General features: G+C 36.8%; 1 protein-coding gene across 6 annotated transcripts in view; it reads left to right on the top strand.

Moving 5' to 3' along the window:
- LOC136856093 (secretin receptor-like) overlaps positions 1-22,390 on the top strand; it is a 269,350-nt gene extending 246,960 nt beyond the window's left edge. For 4 of the 6 annotated variants that reach the window (XM_067133723.1, XM_067133724.1, XM_067133726.1 and 1 more), the window contains exons 6-14: positions 742-888; positions 2,458-2,552; positions 3,738-3,903; positions 10,506-10,662; positions 11,297-11,516; positions 15,916-16,054; positions 17,553-17,698; positions 18,672-18,861; positions 19,723-22,390. In XM_067133723.1, the coding sequence (XP_066989824.1) occupies positions 742-888; positions 2,458-2,552; positions 3,738-3,903; positions 10,506-10,662; positions 11,297-11,516; positions 15,916-16,054; positions 17,553-17,698; positions 18,672-18,861; positions 19,723-20,307 (1,845 nt within the window). In that variant the 3' untranslated portion in view covers positions 20,308-22,390. The remainder of the gene's footprint in view (positions 1-741; positions 889-2,457; positions 2,553-3,737; positions 3,904-10,505; positions 10,663-11,296; positions 11,517-15,915; positions 16,055-17,552; positions 17,699-18,671; positions 18,862-19,722) is intronic. The other 2 variants (XM_067133727.1, XM_067133729.1) reach the window with 1 other exon arrangement.
- The last annotated feature ends 475 nt before the right edge of the window (positions 22,391-22,865 follow it).

The raw sequence follows: 22,865 nt of genomic DNA, 5'->3' as shown, positions 1-22,865 counted from the left end.
CTCTCTCTCTCTCTCTCTCTATACCGCACAAATTGTTCATTACCAAGAATAATTACTTTTACCGGCAACATTTTCCTCTTCAACGAATAAATTCACCGTCATATTTTTAATATTTCCAGAAATAATTTCCACGGTCTTTTTTATGAATTCTTTTTTATTAATAAATCTAGATTTATATATATGTATATCCATCCGTTAACCGGGTATTGTAAAAGGCCTGTTTTGAAAACTGAAAACAACAAAATTGATGTTGGTCAATTCTATAATATTTTTAGAATATTTAAATTCAGGGTCGTTTGCTTCCCGGCTATAGACAAATAAGAGTTGAATTATTTGCTTTAACTTTAGTGTGTGTGTGTATTTATACATATAAATTTCTGATTCACATCAGGATCGAACCCGGGTCTTTCAGGTGAAAGACCAGACCGCTGCCAACCAGGCTACACAAGTCGTAAAAGAAGTTGGAACCTGAGTACCACTGTACTTGTCTCCCAGATATTAGAATATTTCCCTTTATACTGAAATATTTCTCTTTCTTCCCGACTCTGAAATACTACTTCCCTTTCTCCCAAATTCCCGATATTAAAATATTCCCCCCTTGCGATTAAATATTTCCCCTTTCTCCCTGACACTGAACCACTTTTCCTGATTTCCCTAACACTGAAATATTTTTTTCCCTTTCTCCCTGACGCTAAACATTTTTCCCTCTTTCCCCAGCACTGAGATATTTTTTCCCCCTAGGCCTCAGCGTGGAGACGATGTGGAGCTGACGGTAGGTGGGAGTCCCAACCTAACTCAGATTTGGCCTCCAACGAAACTGACAGATTCAGTCACATAGGCTGGACGAATTATAGCGCTTGTCTGAACGCCAAGGATTTCACTCTAGAGGTGAGTGATTGTTTGAGCGTTCTCTCTATCTATCTATCTATCTATCTATCTATCTATCTATCTATCTATCTGTGTAGCTTTCTATCCGTCTATCTTTCTCGAGATTCTCAACCTACCATTCGACAGCACTCAACTGTTGAATGGTTACGTCATTCTCTTGCTTCTGTGAGTGTCTGTATTTAAACGTATATTTGTCTGTTTGTCTGTCTAATTATTGACCTCTCTGTCTGTCTGTCTGTGTCACGATTGACGGGGACAATCACGAAACACGATGATGATAAATGTGCTAATGTAATTCTCTTGATTATAAACAGAAATTTGGACCATTTCTCCTCGCTTGTCTAATTAAGTCAGTATCCCCAAAGTATTTGCTGTAATTGCCGTTATAATGTCAAGTTGGCCCTCTCTCTCTCTCTCTCTCTCTCTCTCTCTCTCTCTCTCTCTCTCTCTCTCTCTCTCTTAGAAAATGTTTTTGAAAACCTCAAATTGCTTTTTGCAATTACATAATTATAAAAAGTTGTTCTCTCTCTCTCTCTCTCTCTCTCTCTCTCTCTCTCTCTCTCTCTCTCTCTGTTAGAAAATGGTTTTGAAAACCCAAGTATATTTTTGATAATTACATAACAATGAAAAGTTGTTTCTCTCTCTCTCTCTCTCTCTCTCTCTCTCTCTCTCTCAGAAAATGGTTTGGAAAACCCAAAAATATTTTTAATAATTGCATAACGATGAAAAGCTGTTCTCTCTCTCTCTCTCTCTCTCTCTCTCTCTCTCTCTCTCTCTCTCTCTCTCTCTCTCTCTCTCTCTCTCAGGAAATGGTTTGAAAAACCCAAAAATATTTTTCGTAATTGCATAACAATGAAAGAGTTATTTCTCTCTCTCTCTCTCTCTCTCTCTCTCTCTCTCTCTCTCTCTCAAGATTATAGGTACTAGATATGGGTTATGGTGCCACAAAAAATGGTGTCACAGAAAATGGTGTCACAAAAAAGTCATAAAACCCGTCAATTTGTACATTTGCGCAGCCTAGTTGTATAGTTGCCTAGCCAGTGAGCTCATTAGCCTAGCCTGTGGTCACAGTCTAGTTTACCTGCACAGTGACCTAGCCTGAGAATGATAAGGCTAATTTTAAGTGATGTTAATGCACCTATATGTAGCCAAAATTGAAATGATTTAAAGTTACTCTTGTGCATATTATTATTATTATTATTATTATTATTATTATTATTATTATTATTATTATTATTATTATTATTATTATTATTATTATTAAACCATTCTCTTGGCTACAAACCTTACACAGATAAGAATCCCCCATATAGGATACCGGTCTACACCAAAGGTTTGATATCATCGGTTATAAGATACTGAAAGTTATGACACAGCCCAAGTTTACATTTATGGACAGAGGCCATGACACTTGCCAAGGCTTAGGCTGCCAGCACACGGGACACTTCTAGTGGAAAGTGGCTGGCCACTAAGTGGTCAGCCACTTAGTGGCCAGCTGATACTATCAGCTTGCACAGCAGCCACTCACCAGCAGCACGTTAAGCCCTCAAAATTTTTTTTCTCAAACAGGAATGGTTGCCGACTATAAAACAAATGTCTGTCGTGGGATACAGCGTATCCTTGGCTACGTTAATTATATCCTTCATTATCCTGGCGTCTCTCAGGTAAGGGGAGAAGTTAATTCATTTTTCTTTATAGAGATTAAATTAGAAGTTTTTCCTTGAAAAAAAAAATCAGTGTAAAATAGTTATTGGTCATTTGCCTCATCAACCAGTTTTATTTCCTCCTTTGATAGATGACAATAGAATTTATATGTATATATATATTGTAAATTTATATATATATATTTATATATATATGTGTGAGTGTGTAAATTTATATAATATATATATATATATATTTATATGAAAATTAATATTAATCTTTGAGCGTGAAATTCACTTTTTAATGATAAACGTGTTTTTTTTTAAATACACCTTTTCCATCGCGCTCACAAACAGTAATTAAAAATAAGATATGGAATTTCATCATCAGGAAAGTCATTCTCTTCCACTCTCAGAAATAATAGAAGCAGAAGTGAAGATTATCACTTTCTTTGAAGCAGTATCAGTTAAAAAAAATAAGATTAACAAAAGCTGTTCGTTTCTTCTTCAGAAAATAATAGAAAATAATAAAGCATCCATTTTATTCTTCAGAAAAGGATAGAAACAAATGATAAAAATTACGTTTCTTCTTCGGAAAAGAAGAGAAACCCCAATGAGAAAATTACCACTGCAGAAAATAGCAGAAAAAATAATTTTTTAAAAATTTATCCTTATGAAAAGGGTAGAAAAAATTCAAACAAATGAATTTCTTCTTCAGGACAGTTTAGAAGCATCGACAAAAAAAATTTTCTTCGAGAAAAGATCGAAAAAAGGAAAAAATAAAAAGTAAAAAACAAAAAATTTCAAATCTCTTTCAAAAATAAAAAAAAAAAAAATCAAGCGATCTATTTAGCTACTGATTGATTGATTTATTTATGTGTTCATATATCTATACATTTATTCATTTATATATATATATATATATATATATATATATATATATATATATATATATATATATATATATAGAAATAAACACACAATCACGTGTGGAACAGAAATAAATTTCTGACTCACATCAGGATCGAACCCAGGTCTTTCAATTGAATGGCAAGGGCGCTGCCCACTGGGCCATACAAGTCAGTGGGCAGCGCCCTTGCCTCTCAACTGAAAGACCTGGGTTCGATCCTGATGTGAGTCAGAAATTACATATATATTTATTTTTGTATTTACATATTTATTCATCCATTTATTTACCTACTTCAGAAAGCTGCGATGCCCCAGGAACCTCCTCCACCTGCACCTCTTCGCCTCCTTCATGCTGCGGGCTGGGGTGGTCCTCTTGAGGTCCTCTCTGTTCACTGCCGAAAATTCCTTACCTCCCAACTTCCTCCAGAGAGGCCTCCACCCTTACGGTGACGACTCCTCAGAGGTAGGTGGGGGGTATCTTGAGTCTCCTCGGAGGATTTTAGTTTATTGTCTTCTGACGTTTTTTGATGTGTGTGTGTGTGTGTATGTATTATATATATGTATATAAATATTTATATAATATTTATATAATATGTATTTATATATATTTATAAATAAATTATATATATATATAAACACACACACATATATACAGTGTGTACTCATCTACAAATACACACCATTACCACATACTGCATAATCACCACAGCCACATAGAATACACGTAGAAGTATTCCAACCACATATATCCACATCTATTCCGTCGTACATCAGTGTACAAAAACTCGAGCCACGGGGCATTATAAAATATCAGGAAAGAATTCCAGAATTCCAGAATTCCCAGAAAATGTCAAGTTGGTAGGATACAGAAGGAATTCGAATATGGAAGACCCCATATTTTACCAACTTGACATATGACAGGAAAGGTTGGGTTTCCATGTGGAGAATGATGTATTATTATTATTATTATTATTATTATTATTATTATTATTATTATTATTATTATTATTATTATTATTATTATTATTGCTTTTGTTTTTGTTGATTTTTTGGGGGGGTTTATTTTTGGTGATATAGGTTTTGCACACTTTCCACGGGCAGTGGATTAATTAACTTTTCTTATTATTATTATTATTATATTATTATTATTATTATTATTATCTAAATAACAAATAAACAAAAAAACTAATATAAACGTAAGCATAAACACAAATAAAAAAAACCTTTTGGTGAGAAGTTTACCCGGGTTGGACGACGGCAAGTTCAAACGTGGAGTTTATTACACGTAGACTTTCGTTCACACAGAAAAATTGATATGTTTATATCGGCTGATACAATTTGGGGTTTTTAATGGACAACTAAGTCACGAAACTTTGAATGTTTTAAAATAATAATAATAATAATAATAATAATAATAATAATAATAATAATAATAATAATAATAATAACATTTTTGTTATGATTCTGTGTAAAGAGTTGCTAAGAAATTATCTCAGTGTAAGCAGAGTTCTCTCTCTCTCTCTCTCTCTCTCTCTCTCTCTCTCTCTCTCTCTCTATATATATATATATATATATATATATATATATATATATATATATATATATATATATATATATATATATACATACATATGATTATTATCACTTTTGTACGTGATTCATGTATCACACATTACCACAGGTGAAAAATAAGAAACGGGTGTAGGTCCTGACCGGTTTCGACTTTATTTCCAAGCCATTGACGAAGGACTGATACAGAGTGTGAGAAGTCACAAATATATATACTACAAGAACAGTACTGACGAACATACACAACCGTTAGAGGCTCCATATCCCCACTCAGGCCGGTGTCGAGGTAGGAGTGGCCTTTAAAACTCATTTGGCTAAAAATCACAATAGACTCTCAGGGGACATTGCTGATAAACAGACCATACCCCACCTCAGATCCACACCTGACAGGTGTCATGGAGGCGGAGTTTGGAAACTCATTAACATTACTACCCTCGTACTGTGTTTACAAATATGATAATCCTATTTTCATATATCTCTACTGCCTACCTTAAAGTTTAAACAATTTACAAATTTCTTTTGATATTAAAGGATCAAGTTTATACATCCCTTGACTGATATTCATATTATGGTTGTAACTTTCTTTTATGAAGCTAGATTCAATGATGTTCCTTTCAGTGCATTATTAGAATATACAATCCTTTTGCCCCTTCCCAGTTGATAGCATGATTGTTCTCACTAACATGTACAAATATACCACTGTTCCCTTGTGCATATCTCACACATTTCTTATGTTGTTCAATTCTTTTTTCAGTGCTTTCCTGGTTTGGCCAGTATAAAAGTTGTCACAAGACTTACACGGAATTTTATATACACACCCTTTAATATTGTCTGGGAGTTCTTGATAAGTACATTTTTCATTGTTGTATTGTTCTTAAATGCGACATTAACACCAAAATTCTTAAGAAGATGAGGGATATCTTTCATACTATTATTATAAGGCAGAACAAGCAAATTTTTTGTGTTGTAAGGTTCTTTCTGGTTTTGATACATAGTCTTTTTTGCCGCTTCAAATGCACTGTTTAATACACTATCAGGATATTTCAATTTTTTGCCTGCATTCCTAATCTTATCTATTTCATCATCAATATATTCAGGGCTACATACCCGTAATGCTCTTAAAAACATAGATGAAAACACTGACTTTTAACCTTATTGCTTTGTCCAGAATAGAAATGCACATAGGAAGAAATATTAGTGGGTTTTCTATACACACTATATTTAAACCCACTACTATTTCTACGTATGAGGACATCCAGAAACGGTAAGCACCCATCATTTTCCATTTCCATCGTGAATTTAATTGATGGTACTAATTGATTTAACTTAGCAAAAAGTTTTTTACATCTTGGTTCCTTGGCCATACACAAATTATGTCGTCAACATACCTAAACCATGTTACATTACGTGGGATTATGTTGTTTAATATCTTCTTTTCAAAAAATTCCATATATAAGTTACTTAACACTGGGGATAGAGGGTTTCCATTGCCATACAAAATTTTGTGAGTAAAATTTACCATTAAATTCAAATTTACAATCTTTTACACATAATTTAATCAGTTCAATTAAAGTACTTTTAGAAAATGGGATATCCAGCTGTGTGTTCTCTAACAATTCAGATAAAAACGCCATCAGATCATCTATTGGCACCTTTGTGAATAGTGATACAACATCAAAACTTACAAGCCTGGATTCACTATTAATCTCTACACTATTTAGTTTATTTATCAGGTCCACATTATTCTTGATATTTGCATTTGAGATGGTACCTACTAATGGGTTGAGAATATCTACTAAGTACTTCGCTAGCTTGTATGATGCGGAACCAACTGAACTGATAATTGGCCTGGCAGGAAAGTTTGCTTTGTGAGTTTTTATTGTACCATACATGTATGGTAGCGATGGAGAGGTCACACACAACTTCTTTATAAGGCTTTCGTTACCTTTTAACAGGTTTTTCACTTTCTTATTGAAACCACTATTCACATTGTCTATCGGGTTCTTATTTAATTCTTTATATGTGTTATCATCACCTAAAAGATTTTGCATTTTTTCTATATATTCACTTTTATTTAAAATTACAAGGGCGCCTGATTTATCTGCTTTTGCCATGTGTATATTTTTATCTTTTTTCAGTTCATTAATAGCAACCATAAATCTTTTGGGGACGTTTGTGGTGTCTGATTTTTTCATACTTCCATAAATCACTCCCTTAACCATGTTCACTTCTTCATTCGTTAAATCACTATATTTTTCCAAATTACACAGTCCTTTAGTTATTTCCACACTGTTCCTTCCGCCAGAATTATCATATTTGTAAACACAGTACGAGGGTAGTAATGTTAATGAGTTTCCAAACTCCGCCTCCATGACACCTGTCAGGTGTGGATCTGAGGTGGGGTATGGTCTGTTTATCAGCAATGTCCCCTGAGAGTCTATTGTGATTTTTAGCCAAATGAGTTTTAAAGGCCACTCCTACCTCGACACCGGCCTGAGTGGGGATATGGAGCCTCTAACGGTTGTGTATGTTCGTCAGTACTGTTCTTGTAGTATATATATTTGTGACTTCTCACACTCTGTATCAGTCCTTCGTCAATGGCTTGAAATAAAGTCGAAACCGGTCAGGACCTACACCCCGTTTCTTATTTTTTTTTTCACCTGTGGTAATGTGATATATATATATATATATACATACATATATATATACATATACAAATAATCAACACACAATCGCGTGTGGAACAATAACAGATTTCTGACTAACATCGGGATCGAACCGAGTCCATGCCTTTCAATTGAGAGACAAATATATATGTGTGTATATATACATATATATACACATGTATAATCTACAGTAGTGGATTTCCTTACCTCCGCCTGCTTCAAATACATGGACTAGTTTTCGGGAATATCCGCGAAATATCGGTGGACGGTAAATTGCACATATTACCCTCAGCTGGGCGATTTGCAGGCCGAATATATTTATGTCCATCACTTCGTGAATTGCTGATAAGCCGGGTCATCACCGGTGCCGAAGGGAGAGAGAGAGAGAGAGAGAGAGAGAGAGAGAGAGAGAGAGAGAGAGAGAGGATAGTTAGAAAATATTTGTTTGTATACCTTGTAAAATTATATCATAGGTTGTAACGTTTGAACATTTTAGACAATAACAATAATAATAATAATAATAATAATAATAATAATTATTATTATTTTTTCTCCCTCCAGGGAATCATTTCTTAGCTGTGACGTCAGCGAGTACATTCGCTCTAATGCACTCTCCTGATTATCTGTTATTTTATGTCTAAGTGAAAGTGTCTTCTAATGTTAGCTTAAGTTCATTTATTTTGCTTTGGGGTTATGGCTTAATAATTATAATATTTATGTATTTTTATGTATATATACAGTACATTAATATATACAGTACATGTTTATTAATAATAATTATAATAATAATAATAATAATATGATAATTTTTATTATTTGTTTTTTTTCGCTAGCTTACATTAGCAGGTCTCTCTCTCTCTCTCTCTCTCTCTCTCTCTCTCTCTCTCTCTCTCTCTCTCTCCTATTATACACCTCTCTCAAAAAAATAAAAAAATCTGGGAACTTTCTTTTCTTCTGTGTTCCCTGATGCCTATAATACTAGGTCAGGCCATTTTGTTTACCAGTTCCATCGGACTCTGTATTCCTATAACAATGAATTATTAGTTCATTTCCAGGATTCTGATAAATGTGAGGGGTTAAACGTGACGTTCATGAACCTTATTACCTATATTCCACACGCTACAGAAACCTTAGCCATCTGGGCCAGCCGGTCATGGGCGACAATGAGACATGGGAACCTTAGAATGTGTGTAGGTTCATCATAATCTTATGATTTAAAATTTTATAATAGTTTCAGCATAGGGGATAAATATATCCAATGTATCACTAACCCAATGCGTTCCTTTATATTCTGGTAACCCGTTCAGCCCCTGACCAGAATGGATAGACTGGCACTGCACTCCCCAAACCCATTTAGCTTTCATCGGCAACACGAAAATATCAAATAAAAATAAGTTAGAATATGACTCAATGTCGAAATATGAGTTTCAGATCATTTTGGGATGAGAGAGTTATTAATTTCATAAACAAAAATCCCAGAATTCCATGCGAAGTGAAAATGGTCTGTCCTGATGAATGTGACTGTAGTATGAAACAGCTGTATTAAATTTGGCAGATGGGTTAAAGAAATTTGATTATTTGTGCATTTTCACATAAAATGCTGTGTCGTGTCATATTTAGTTACTTGCTTTAATTATTGACTCTCAAAACATTTGTTAATACATTGATGCTTGCCTCTGACAACTAAGGTTTGCAGCAAGTTTCAGCTCTTTATAGCTCATTGCCACTTGTACAGAACCACTGAGGCCTTTATCCATTGATGCTTGCCTCTGACAACTAAGGTTTGTAGCAAGTTTCAGCTCATTATAGCTCATTGCTGCTTGTACAGAATCACTGAGGCATTAATCCATTGATGCTTGCCTCTGACAACTAAGGTTTGTAGCAAGTTGCAGCTCAGTATAGCTCATTGCTGCTTGTACAGAACCACTAAGGCATTAATTTTAAGTTCCAGTCTTCAGGCTATAAATAAATCCATTGCCGTTTACACCAGACCACTAAGGTTCGTTGCAAGTTTCAGATTTTTATCTTATTAAGATGACTCGTTCCTTCTCGCACTAGTTCACCAGGCTTCAGCAAGTTTTAGCTCTCAGGCCTCAATGTGACACATTGCCGCTTTCCCGGACCACCAAGCTTTGTGGGATAGAGAGGAATGTAACTTCCGTTGAGAAGGAACCATTTTTTGGGGGTGTGTAGATTGCTTAGCCTTCCTGTAGAGGCTCTCTAAGCTTGAGAAAATGAAACACTATGTACCTTTACCGTAGATTTTGACGTCTTAATATAATTATTGCTCCAAAGGCGTTTCTATTCGATAAATGTACGTGCCTATAGGATCTGAATGGCGGGGTATGCACTGTCTCCATCTACTCAATAATATTATTATTTTTTCCGACATATACAAATTGCTCTGTTGCATATTGTTAAAATCAGTATTATTTCTCGTGATTTCACAATCTGATCATGGTAAATCTCCATTTCAGGCTTAATATTATGAGGTTAGTTTGTAAACTATGTATGAATGATTGTCAAACATTCGATCTAGAATTTCCACTCCAGACTCGATGTTGTAAATTTTATTTTGAAAAATTTAGATCATTATATAATCATTTTAAACTTTCAGTGTTCGATTTCAGTTCTTATATGTATTTATATACTATATATATATATATATATATATATATATATATATATATATATATATATATATATATATATATATACATATACACACACAAAATTTCACAAGCCACCAATAATAGATACCCAATTCACATTTGCGCTGCTCAGTAAAATATTTATCAAGCACTAATGGAAAACCGAAATCTCCTTCCAGGTCTGGTCGTGTAAACTACTGATCAGCGTGTGGCAATACTTCATCCTGGCCAATTATTCATGGCTGCTGATGGAGGGTCTGTATCTTCACAGCCTCATATTTATGGCCCTCTTCACAGACTCATCCGCCATCACTTTATACATACTTCTGGGATGGGGTAAGTCTTGGCATAGTGTGAGATCAGTGGGGCCTCTTATTTTGGACTTTTGGTGATACTTCGTATTTTGGACTTTTGGTGACCCCTCTTATTTTTTGGGCATCTTGGTGACCCCTCTTATTTTTTGGGCATCTTGGTGGCCCTTGTTTGTTTCACTAAATTGCAAAAGTTCGTTTACAGTTTCATTGACATTTCGTGCCCCTGTTAAAACTTCCTCTTTCAGTCAGATTTAGTCCAGGTATGAAGTTATATTCAGGAAAATTCAGTCATGCAGCTTCAGAATTTATTGTCCAACAGATATCTTTTTTTTACTTTCCTTATCGTTATCATCTTCATTATTCTTGCTGTGTATCCATCTGGCAATCTGACAGCATAAAGATAATACTAACTTTAATATTTGTAGCAATTTACAAAACGTCTTTCTCTGCTTACAATTAATTCATAGTGCAACAACGAGGTTTTCTCTCTGTTACACCTTTCAAACCTTTTACTGTCAATTTCCGTTTCAGCGCTGAATGACCTCATGGGTCCCTGTGCTTGCCCTTTGGCCTAAATTCTGTATTCAATTCAATTCCTCTCGTCCTGTCTCACCAATTTGAAAGACTCTAACCGTGCAGCCACACTTTCCTGACAGGCCTACCACTAGGATGCGTTTGCCTGTGGGTGACACTCCGCGCCACTCTCGACGACAGCCACTGCTGGACTGTCAACTACGTCCAGTGGATCTTCTGGGTGTGCATCAGGGCCCCCGTGGCCATCTCCAACTTGATCAACTTCTTCTTCTTTCTGAACATCATCAGAGTTCTGGTCCTCAAGCTGAGGTCGTCTGTGTCGGCTGAATCTATGAAGTATAGGTGAGTCTGGCTCAGTTGTGTGAGGATTGCAGCCTCTAAGGTTTTGGCAGCTTAGGTATTTTGCATTTAGTTAGACATCACCACAAAGGAAAGAGAAACAATGGAGTGCTGCAAGGCCTTTCGACTTATCGCCCTTTACTTAGTCTGCTAAGCAAAGGACGATAAGTTACAAGGCCTCGCAGCACTCCATTGTTTCTCTTTATTTACATATTTTTCACGTTTACATTTTCATGATTCAGTTATTTATATTTTCATGATTCATATATATATATATATATATATATATATATATATATATATATATATATATATATATATATATATTGCCTTTAAGATTGTTACACTGTCAAATTCATCTCGATTTCTATGTAGTTATCTATGTATAATAAGTAGTTATACTGTATTTTTATGATTCTTTAGAATACTTAGAGGTTAAGGCTTGTCATTTTTGGGGAAAATATTTAGTATTGCATGACTGTGGACCATGTGAAGAAAAATGTCTCTTTCTTTCACCATATTAAGGAAGTATTCTGAGGAGAGGAAGTGTGTCTTAAGAAACCTGGAGATACATACATACATATATAATATATATATATATATATATATATATATATATATATATATATATATATATATATATATATATATATATATATATAATTGTGTGTTGAGCACCTCTCCAACAACAAGAGCCCGTGCTGTCATGAGGCTGATTGCTCAATATGTATATCGGCATCACTAATGATAATTACCCTAATTAGTGCAATTGCAAATTGCAGTCAGTTCCCACAGCAGTCTCCAGACAGCAAGTAAGTTCTGGAATGAACTTGGTATGTTGCAAACTCCGTTGCAATTTAAGCCTTAATAACTACAGCTTCCGTTGCAACGCATTCGGCGACAGAGCGACTGTCGCTAACAGTCTGGTCATTAATTTAATGACAGTTGCCGTTCCAGGACGAATCCGGATCAGCTCGAGATCCCGGTCGAACCCTTGAGAGTGACAATTGCCTTCGTGTGTCTCTGCTCTGGAGTTTATCGAATCTGTTCAATAAAGAAACGATACTTGATTCTGCGGAAGTGTTCTGGAAATAAGGAAGTGTGTTCAAACTTCCCTTTTTGGTGTTTGATGGCATGGCATCACTCTTTTCTGTTTTTTGTGAATGCTTGAAGTCTTGATTATCTACAAAAGTTCAGAGATGACTCATTCCACTGATGATTGCAGACGGCTGAACTCTGCATCAAAGAAAAGATAATTAAGTTTGGAGACGGATCTTCAAAAGATAATTAGGTTTTAAGATAGATCTTGATATGAACCGTCAACCAAGATTTCTTTTAATGGGAGATATCCTGAAAAGTTGCGAATGAAATGCAATTGAATTTTGTGAAGGGTTGGACCATGGGTCCAAGAAGAGGTGAGTAGATTTTGAGATGTATCCGAACGCGGATACATGAATTTTTAAATGGAATACGTTATGAATCCGTTTTTTGATAAAGGAGGTTTTTATGCCACTCTGTTATTCTGTAGCTATTTGTTATTTAACTGGCGCACCGATAACTAGAGTTGAAAGTATAATTTAAGATATGGTTGATATGGAAAGTCCTGGTCCCAGGGACATAACGTACCGTCCCAGAAATCGGATTGATGTACCTTAATTATGCATTCATTTAAAGGACCCACTGGTGAGAGAGGGTATCCACAGGCTGGACGACGGCAGAGTTAAACGTGGAACCCATTACCTCTAGATTTTAGTTGTTACACACCTGAAGAATAAATAAACAAATACACATTGTATTTTATTCTACAGAAATTAATTTTTCTTAGAATTTACGAATTCTTTTATTTAGATTTGTGGACTAGGTTTGTTTTATCCTCTTTTTAGTTTTCTGTAAAGGAAAACTATTGTGCCGGCTTTGTCTGTCCGTACGCACTTTATTCTGCCCGCACTTTCTCTGTCCGCCCTCAGATCTCAAAAACTCCTGAGGCTAGCCTCAGTAGTTTTTATTTTATTTAAAGGTTAAAGTTTGCCCTGATCGTGCTTCTGGCAACGATATAGGCCAGGCCACCACCGGGCAAGGTTAAAGTTTCATGGGCCGCGGCTCATACAGCATCATACCGAGACCACCGAAAGATAGATTTATTTTCGGTGGCCTTGAATATACGCTGTAGCGGCTGTACAGAAAACTCGATTGCGCCGAAGAAACTTCGGCGCATTGTTTACTTGTTTTTATTTTATTTATAGAAAATGCCTCAATATATCTGTAATTTTCCATCACGTAACATACTGTAACAAATTCAGTAATCCCAAGAATAGTCTTTAAGAACAAACAAGTAAAAAATGCGCCGAAGTTTCTTCGGCGCAATCGAGTTTTCTGTACAGACGCTACAGCGTATGATCAAGGCCACCGAAAATAGATCTATCTTTCGGTGGTCTCGATATGATGCTGTATGGGCCACGGCCCATGAAACTTTAACCACGGCCCCGTGGTGGCCTGGCCTATGTCGTTGCCAGAAGCATGATTATGGCTAACTTTAACCTTAAATAAGATCAAAACTACTGAGGCTAGAGAGCTGCAATTTGGTATGTTTGATGATTGGAGGGTGGATGATCTTCATGTTAATTTGCAGCCCTCTAGCCTCGGCAGTTTTTTTAAGATCTGAGGGCGGAGAGAAAAAAGTACGGACAGAAAAAGTGCGGACAGAAAAATGTGCCGACAGAAAAAAGTGCGGACGGACAAACAAAGCCGGCACAGCAGTTTTCCTTTCAGAAAACTAAAACTCATTTTCTAAAGATTTTCAGTTTTAAGAAAAAAATAAATATAAAAAATTATTTTTTCCTGAGTAGCATACTGCCTAATTATTATAGCATTAACTTGAACCCTTCAAGACAGGACGAAATATAATTTTACAATAACTCTCTGTGTATTTTGTAAAACAATTTCCTAGTCATTTCTCAACATTGTTTACAAAATGCGTCAACAGCTTATCATTTTCCAATAACATTTTTGCTTTTCTTACAAGATAAAAAAAACATTAGTGTTCTATATTTATCATAAAAATTATGACACGGATTTTCCAATGCTTTCATAGACTGTAATGTAATCCGTCACCAAATTGTTTATTTCCTCATCGATTATCGTTCATGGCTCAAGAACAAAGCCAAAAGGAATACAGTTTCTTTTTTTGTCAATCGGACAAGACCGAAACTGGACCAGATCTCACTCCGTTCATTTTGTTGACGTCTGAATTCTGTTTTTCTTTCTTTCTTTATTTCTTCTTCTTCTTCTTCTTCTTCTTCTTCTTCTTCTTCTTCTTCTTCTTCTTCCATCAACTTTCCACCCGCCAACTAAGAATATCCGCATGGCCATTTTCCCCGGCCATCTCCGAGAATGCGGAAGCCATGGAGAGAAGGGGGATAGCCCCACTAATTACAAGACCTCCGAAGGGCATCAGGCCCTTAGTCACTAATCTGGAAGGCCCTTGACCTCTGGTCATGCCCTTCCCCACCCCCCTGTCTCCTACCCCCCTTGACCCGCTCCACGTCATTAGCTGAAGAACTTGAACTCAAAATTCAATTACGGCGATGGTCCGCCATCTGTGATTTTGCCCCAGAAGCGAGTTTTCGAGTTTATGATTATTTACAAGGGACTCTGGGTCATTCATTGATTTATTCACTCACTCAGTCGTTTATTCATGCACTCAGCCACTCACCGGGGCAAATGATTACTAGAAAATAGTCATATTACTCTCTCATTCATAACTCGCATTGGCAAATGACCCTTTGGAGGTTTTATGCATTAATGAAACCAAATATTCTGATCACAGTCATCTATAAGTATGTCTGTATATGTCCAGTGTAAAATGTACATTCTCCTCCTCTGTCAGAACCACTGGACCAATCTCCACCAAATCTGGCATAAACCAGCCTTAGGTAAAGGTGATTCAGGTTTGTTCCAGTAGGGGGCCACGCCCCCTTTCAGTGCGAGATAAAAAAAAATAGTAAAAATAAGTTGAAGCCATTTTAAGATTTCAATCACTGCTGACAAGCAGTTGCAGAACTCTGCAAGATTTGAAAGAATATTCCTTATGAAGTTGAGACTCGAATTCGTTTCTGCTGTAGCCCACAGGACCTGGACCTTGCCATAATGGAGGTCGGAAGTTGTTCGCAGGAATATTATGAAAGTTTCACTTTACTTAGTTAATGTAAATTTGGCTAAAAGTCTGGTATGTTCTTAACCCTTTATAGTCTGTCAGAATAACATCAGACTTTTCAGCCTTAACTTCCCGTCTTAACTTTAACCTTAACTTGCCATCACGACTGTATTCTCTCTCTCTCTCTCTTTCTCTAATCCTTCCATGGAATCACTCCTGACTCATTTTCTTTAAACCTCCACCCTCCAGGAAATTGGGGAAGTCGACGCTGGTCCTTGTCCCACTTTTCGGAGTCCATTACTTCGTCCTCTGGGGGCTGTCCACCTCCACGAACGTCAAGGTGGAACTTGCCTGGCTATTGCTCGACCAAGTGTTTGCCTCGTTTCAAGTAAGTTTTTATTATTATTATTATTATTATTATTATTATTATTATTATTATTATTATTATTATTATTATATTATTATTATTATTATACTTAAGAGGTCTAATTCCTCATTATTATTATTATTATTATTATTATTATTATTATTATTATTATTATTATTATTATTATTTTTATATGAGTGTTGGGAAAGAGAGAAGGATAAGTTGTGTGCACACCATGAACAGTTCTCAATGGAGCAACAATAATAGCATTCACAATGTCCGTATTTTCCCCATTCAGATGAATTATAAAGCCAATTCTCAGTACATATTTTGGGAGGAGGTTGCCAGCCCCACACCCTTTGCCTCATACCTGCAACCCACTACAGTCAACTAGCTATCACAATACCTTACACTGCTTCATGAAGATAAGAATTTTCATGTTAACGAAGCTATTTCTCAACTAAGAGATTCTTTAATCTAAATGGAAATTAGTTCAGAAATTGTTCACCCGAGTTTCTTCGGCACAATCAAGTTTTCTGTACAGCTTATAATGCTGTATAAAACTGTCAGCTACGACCTGACCTCTCAACGCTCAGTTACTCCCCAGATGCGTCGCGCTCCTCCGGAAAGTGCTGCCAGACGCATGAAACCTTAACCTTAAATAGAATAAAAGCTACTGAGGCTAGATGGCTGCAATTTGGTACGTTTGATGATTGGAGGGTGGATGATCAACATACCAATTAGCAGCCCTCTAGCCTCAGTAGTTTTTAAGACCTGAGGGCGGACAGGAAAAGTGCGGACGGAGAGACAAAACCATCACGATAAATCATTGTCACTTGAATTATTTCAGCGTTTGCCTGCTCAACAAAGTCGTGTTCATTAGGAAGACAGCGTTTCAGAAAACAGTTTTCAGTATTAAATCGAAATTTTCGTTCATTCAGGTGCTATAAACTAGAGAATTAAATCTACCATTTCTGTTGTTCCATGAAAGAGTCACATTTCTCTTTGAATGCCTTTATAAGTGCCAGTCGTTCGCTTTATTTAGTTCATAAGATATTAGTTCCTGCTTAAAGATAATGGATAATTTTTGTTTTCTTCCTTTTACAAAATACTCAGTCAGTTTGCTTGATGAATTAGTTGGTAAAAGGTTTGCATTTTGGTTCTTGAAGTATTTTCCTAAGATATTCCCTCACCTTTGTTCCTTTGTAATGTGTACACTTCGAGATAATACGCCGTTCACGTCAAGATAATTATCCAGTTTCACTTCAAGGTCATTACCCAATTCACGTCAGCGTAACTCTCCAATTCACGTCAAGAAATGATCCAATTTCACTTCAATGTGATTATCCAGTTCACGTCAAGATGTTTAGCCAGTTTCACTTCAAGATATTCCATTCACGAGAACATAATTATCCCACTCGCTTCAACACAATTATCCCATCCACTTCAGTGTAATTAACCTATTCACGTCAAGATACCCAGTCATTTCAATAAGCATTTGACCCCTGACCCTCCCCAGGGATTCTTCGTGGCCGTGTTGTACTGCCTGATGAACGGAGAGGTCCGACAGGAACTCCGGAAGTTGTACAACCGCTGGTACAAAGGCGACCCTCTGGTTCTGACCACTCACTCCACGCAGGTGTCCAACACGAAGACGTACGCAAGGTAATTGCTTGTCTTTTGTTTGTCTCTTGTTTGTCTCTTGGTGTTAAACCGTAGGAGATGGATGGAGAGACAATGGGCATTTAAGATGATTGACAGGGATGGTCAGGGCTAATATTTTTCATTCTAGATTTGTATTTTTTGGATCGGAGATTTTTTTTTTTTTTTTTTTTTTTTCTTACACGAGTTTTGTTTTGCTTTCGTTTTGTTTTGTGCACTCAAAATGTCCTAGGCAGGCAGAGACAAGAAGAATAAACAGTTTTTATGAGGCTTTTCATAATTTTTAATTTTTTTTTTTCACTGAACTTTTTTTTTTTTGAGAGAGAGAGAGAATGTTGCCTCAAGAATTTTTTTTTCATACCAAAGGTGTTTCTGTATTTCATTCCTATAAATGATTACCAACTAAACAATAAAACAAGGTAATTGTCCTCCGCAAAGTCTTTCATCAGTTTTAAACACTGTTTTGTATTTTTATTGTTTAGAGAATTTAAATTTTTTCTGAACTTTGTTTTTGTACGCAAGATAATTTTATCTTGAAAATAGCGACTTCGACAGTCATACTGATAGACAGTCTTCGTGATAAGTTATTTCAGCTGTCTGTTTTTAATACAAATTTGATTATTTTGCCGTTCATTTTTCACGTTCCTGTTGAAAAATATTTATCTTGAATAAAAGTCAGCATCTGTTTGGTTCAAATTACAAGGAAACCCAAAAGTAGTTAGGTACCCACCTTTCTCTTGAAGAGCTCCTGAACAACACAACTGGTTTTATTCTGCATCATTAAGCTCTTTCAAAATAGGAGACCAGGACAGTTCTGGCATAAGAAGCCCCACTTAACCTACTGTTAATAAAGTCACCGAATATTGAATGTATATCAATCAGTATAACGAAATGTTGGCCCCTGACTGACAGGTCCTCCTTGTATAAACCAAGAACAGGTCATATTCACGATCTTAACAGATGTATTTTTAATCAGAAGCGGTAGGACGTCGATCCACTCCATCTACTCGCAAGCCGAACGCCGGGACAGGTCCACGCCATCGCCGCAGATGCCCAGGTCGGGGTATCCTGACGGTGGAACGCCCTCACGCCCCCGTACGGCTTCTCCCTCGCCCACAGCAACGCTGACGCCCTCTTACGGATCCGGGTCGAGGCAGCAGTCTAAGGTATTGATGATTCTCTGCATAAGGGGGTTTTTGCAATTAACACTTGCCTGTTCAACATCTTCAACAAAGTATAAGTCAGTCTTATGTCATAGGCTTGAGACTGACTCACACTTTATTGGAGATTAAGTCCCTCTCTTTTCGCTTCATTCAGGCCTGGGCAAGCAAAAGGCATGAAGGTTCTCGATCTCAAGGACCTTTGAATTGCAGAAGCTAAGGCTTGATACATTAAGTATTCATCAGTATTAATCCCTGTCGCTCTATGGAAAATCAAATGACTTTAGTCCGCGAACGTAAGACAAAGGTCCTACATGGTGTCAAAAATGACAGATGGGACTGCCCTACTTGTTCTTCTTCCACTGTACTTCATTTTCTATCTTTCCCATGAGACTACTGGCTATGCTATATTTTTCATTTGGTAGAGCCGGGTTGTTAAACCAAGTAAGTAAAGGTTTTCCAAACAAAGTATCAGTCAGAATGGTTTCAAGTGGAAAGATCTTAGATACATTCTCTAAATATGTGATTTTTTTATTTGCTTAAGTTTCACAAATATGTCTTCAAAGTCATATATCAGCTCAGAGCAAAGAGATATCTTTCTTAACATAAATCAAAGATTATTTCTGTCTGGACTTAATTAATTTTTATTTAGTAGATGCCAGTTTTGTGGAGATAATCATGTAATATATTTAATATAATTTAAGTAAATCTTAAGTTTCGACTGATTGAACGTCCAGTAAATTATTTATCTGGTGACTTGTCATTTCATCACAAGCAGAAGCTGGAATAAGTGTGCTGATTACTGTTAAGCTTTCAGATAAATAACAGAGAGTGTTCTTTAGCCAGTCTTATATTTCCAACCCTCAGGAAACGAACGTAGGCCAGGGTTCTTCAGAGAACTGCGAGGAGACCATAGAACTCCAGCCACGCCTCCCTTCACCCAAGAAGAATGCTGCCAGTATTAATGGTCACAATTCATCTAATGCCACAGTGCTCTCTCAGCTGGGTGCCGGGGAGCCCAACTTTGAGAGCGTGGACGAAGGAACCACAGTCGAAATTCTCATCGACTTCACTGACGGTACCACTGGCTGCAAAAAGGGCATCTTGAACGATGCCCTCGAAGAGACAGACCCAGAAAAGAAAATCTCTTTTGCCACAGTGTCTCAGAATGGACAGGTTCACGGCAAAAGCAGGGACAAGCAAGAGAAACATCTGACGTTTTCAGAGTCGACGGAAAACCGGCTGAATTACAAAGCGGCTTGCGACGCTGAGGAAAAGAGGTGTCTGCTCGCAGACGCGGGTGACGGTGAGGGTGACGGTGAGGGTGAGGACGGTAAAGGAGTGGTCTGTGTGAATGTCAGCAAGAAAAGCTTGAAGTCGACCTCTCCACTCTTGGTTGAATCCACTCTCGTCAAAAAGTCCACCAAAAGAGAACAGGAAACTATGCTATAAGCAATCCCTTTGTGTCAGAAGCTGTCAGATGAGACAAAGAGGTCCCCTCTCCCTGAGATATGCCTTTGGAAACGTTTCCAACAATCTAATTCAAGCTGTGAACCTTATCAAGACTGAATTCAGTGTAGAGCATCCATGTCTAGCTGATAAATGTCAGTAAAATAGGCCTCACGCATGGGGCATTCGTTGTCTGCTGTGCAAACAAACTGGGAAAAGGACTAGTTTTATTACATTAGGTAGCCTAGGGAACAAAGCTATTTTTGATGACTTGCTTTACAGATTTTGACAAGTTATTTTCTATAAATGGGCTTGGCAATCAAACGCGTGTGTTTGTAGTGACCTGTGGTAGCTCACGGACTAGAACTCACTGTGTTCAGGACTGGTGTTATTAGAGCTTAATCTCCCTGTAGCTCTCAAGGTTAGTCATCACTGGGGTGTCAGAATCTGTGAGGAGTTACACTCAATGGGCATTGATCTTACAAAGAAAACTTTAGCTAAGTTTGGTGTCCTCCTGATAATACTTGGTGACGCTTATATTGTTGTTTACTCATTCGGCAACAGTTTGTCAGTCTAGTCAATTACCTAGTAATTTCCCTCTCATTTATTTTTGTATTTTATGATAAAGCTGCCATTAAGCTACATCAATAGTTAATAGTAATAGATATAAGTGATAAGTACTTTTGACCAAGTAGGGAAGCCATAGGTTATTGCAAATTTGTCATACCTCATACTGAAGTGGAAGTATTGCCTAAGTATTCCCCTTCATTTATTTTTCTATACCATGGTCAAGATCAGTAACATCAATAGGAGACGACAATAATTTTAAGTGATCAGTTACAATAACCAGGAGGGGGAATACATAGGCTATACAAGATCTGAGGTATGTTATGTATATGAGAACATCTGTGGACTCGCAACATGCAGTGGTTTTCTTCACCCAGGTTTTGTCGTAGCTCAAAATTTTCAAACTTCTCAAAACTGTAAAAATGCACATAAGATGAAACTAGAATTTGTTAAAAATGCAAAAAAAAAAAAATTCTGAAATGCACACAATACATACATGAATGATGGGTAACATCTCTCAGTTTTGTACATAGGTTGTAACGTATTTCATACGTGTATTATAGGTTACAGTCCTTATTCAGTACATGTACTGTATTTCAAATGCGTATTAGGGGTTACGTCACTTGTTTTGTACATGTGCTTTGTTTCATACACTTGTTAATGGTTACGTCACTCATCCTGCACTATGCTGTGATCCTGAGTGAACTGAAGGTTACACGACTCATTCTACGTAAGCACTGCATTTGCAGTAAGGGTTACATAACTTCTCTGTAGGTATACAGTACTGTAATACCATTTGTGTATTAAGGGTTACAAAAATCTGTACATGAACTATACCTCAAACTTGTAATAAAGAATATGTCACCTATGTGTACAGTGTGTGTGTGTGTGTTATTAAGGGTTGCATAACATGTTTTGTACACTTATTTCATAAATCCATTGATGGTTGCTAACCTATTCTGTACATGTACCGCATTTTGTGTGTATTTAGGGTTACGCAACCTCGTCTGTACATGTACCATATTCATTTTTGTATTAAGGGTTTTGTACATGTACTGTGTTCGGTGTGCATATCAGGCATTGCACAACCTGTTCTGTAAATATGCGGCATTCAGTTTAGTATTAAAGGTTGCATAACCTATTTTGTACATGTACTGTGTTCAGTTTGTGTATTAGGGCTGCACAACCTGCTTTATATGTGCACTGTACTTCATATGTGCATTGTGGGTTGCATAACCTGTCTTGTAAATGTACTGCATTTCTTATGAGCATTAAGGATTCCATCACTTACCCCATACCAATACAACGTTTCATAACGATGCCCTATGTGCATCTTCAGTATTATGAGCTACGTCGAGGGTCCCCACGCCTGTCGCGAGTCCCACCGTCTAACTTTTCAGCATGAGGTTCTCGTGCTTCTGGTGTGCATCTGAAGTTGGAAATCGGGTTTATGTATCCTTTGAAGTATTTTAGTTTCTAAGTACATGTTAAACCAGAGTAATTGCCGTGCACAACATTTCTCTCTCAGTGCCAGATAACGGACTTCGTTTCCCTGTCGAAGAAGGTGCTCACGGTGACGTGGTTACCGGATTGATGTCTTTACAGGGGTTAGTAATGGTGGAGACGTATTACTGATCCCTGTAGTTATGTGTAAAATACGTAACATGTATGACTAAAACCACAGAAGGAGGGGGGAAAATTTTTGTAGGAAGGATTGCAGTTCCTTTGGCTAATTGTAAATGGTACAGTGCTCTAAAAACAGGTCAGGTACTTGATGCTTTCTTGTGCAAGTATAAAACTCTTTGACACAGAACAGAGGTAAAAATCACCGTTGTATCTGGCAAAGCGACTTCTAACTGACAGAACGTCCTATTAAATCAAAGTTGAATCAGATGTAAGACGTATTGCCGTATACAGTCTTTATGTTAATACTAGCCAGCAGATCTTCCCATGCAACAAAGGCATAGGATATGTCATTAAATTAGTTCTCATCA

The sequence above is a fragment of the Macrobrachium rosenbergii genome, chromosome 34, assembly GCF_040412425.1.
Source record: "Macrobrachium rosenbergii isolate ZJJX-2024 chromosome 34, ASM4041242v1, whole genome shotgun sequence".
Lineage (NCBI taxonomy): Eukaryota > Metazoa > Arthropoda > Malacostraca > Decapoda > Palaemonidae > Macrobrachium > Macrobrachium rosenbergii.
Note: the sequence above shows the minus strand (reverse complement) of the source record. Positions and strands in the feature narration are given on the sequence as shown.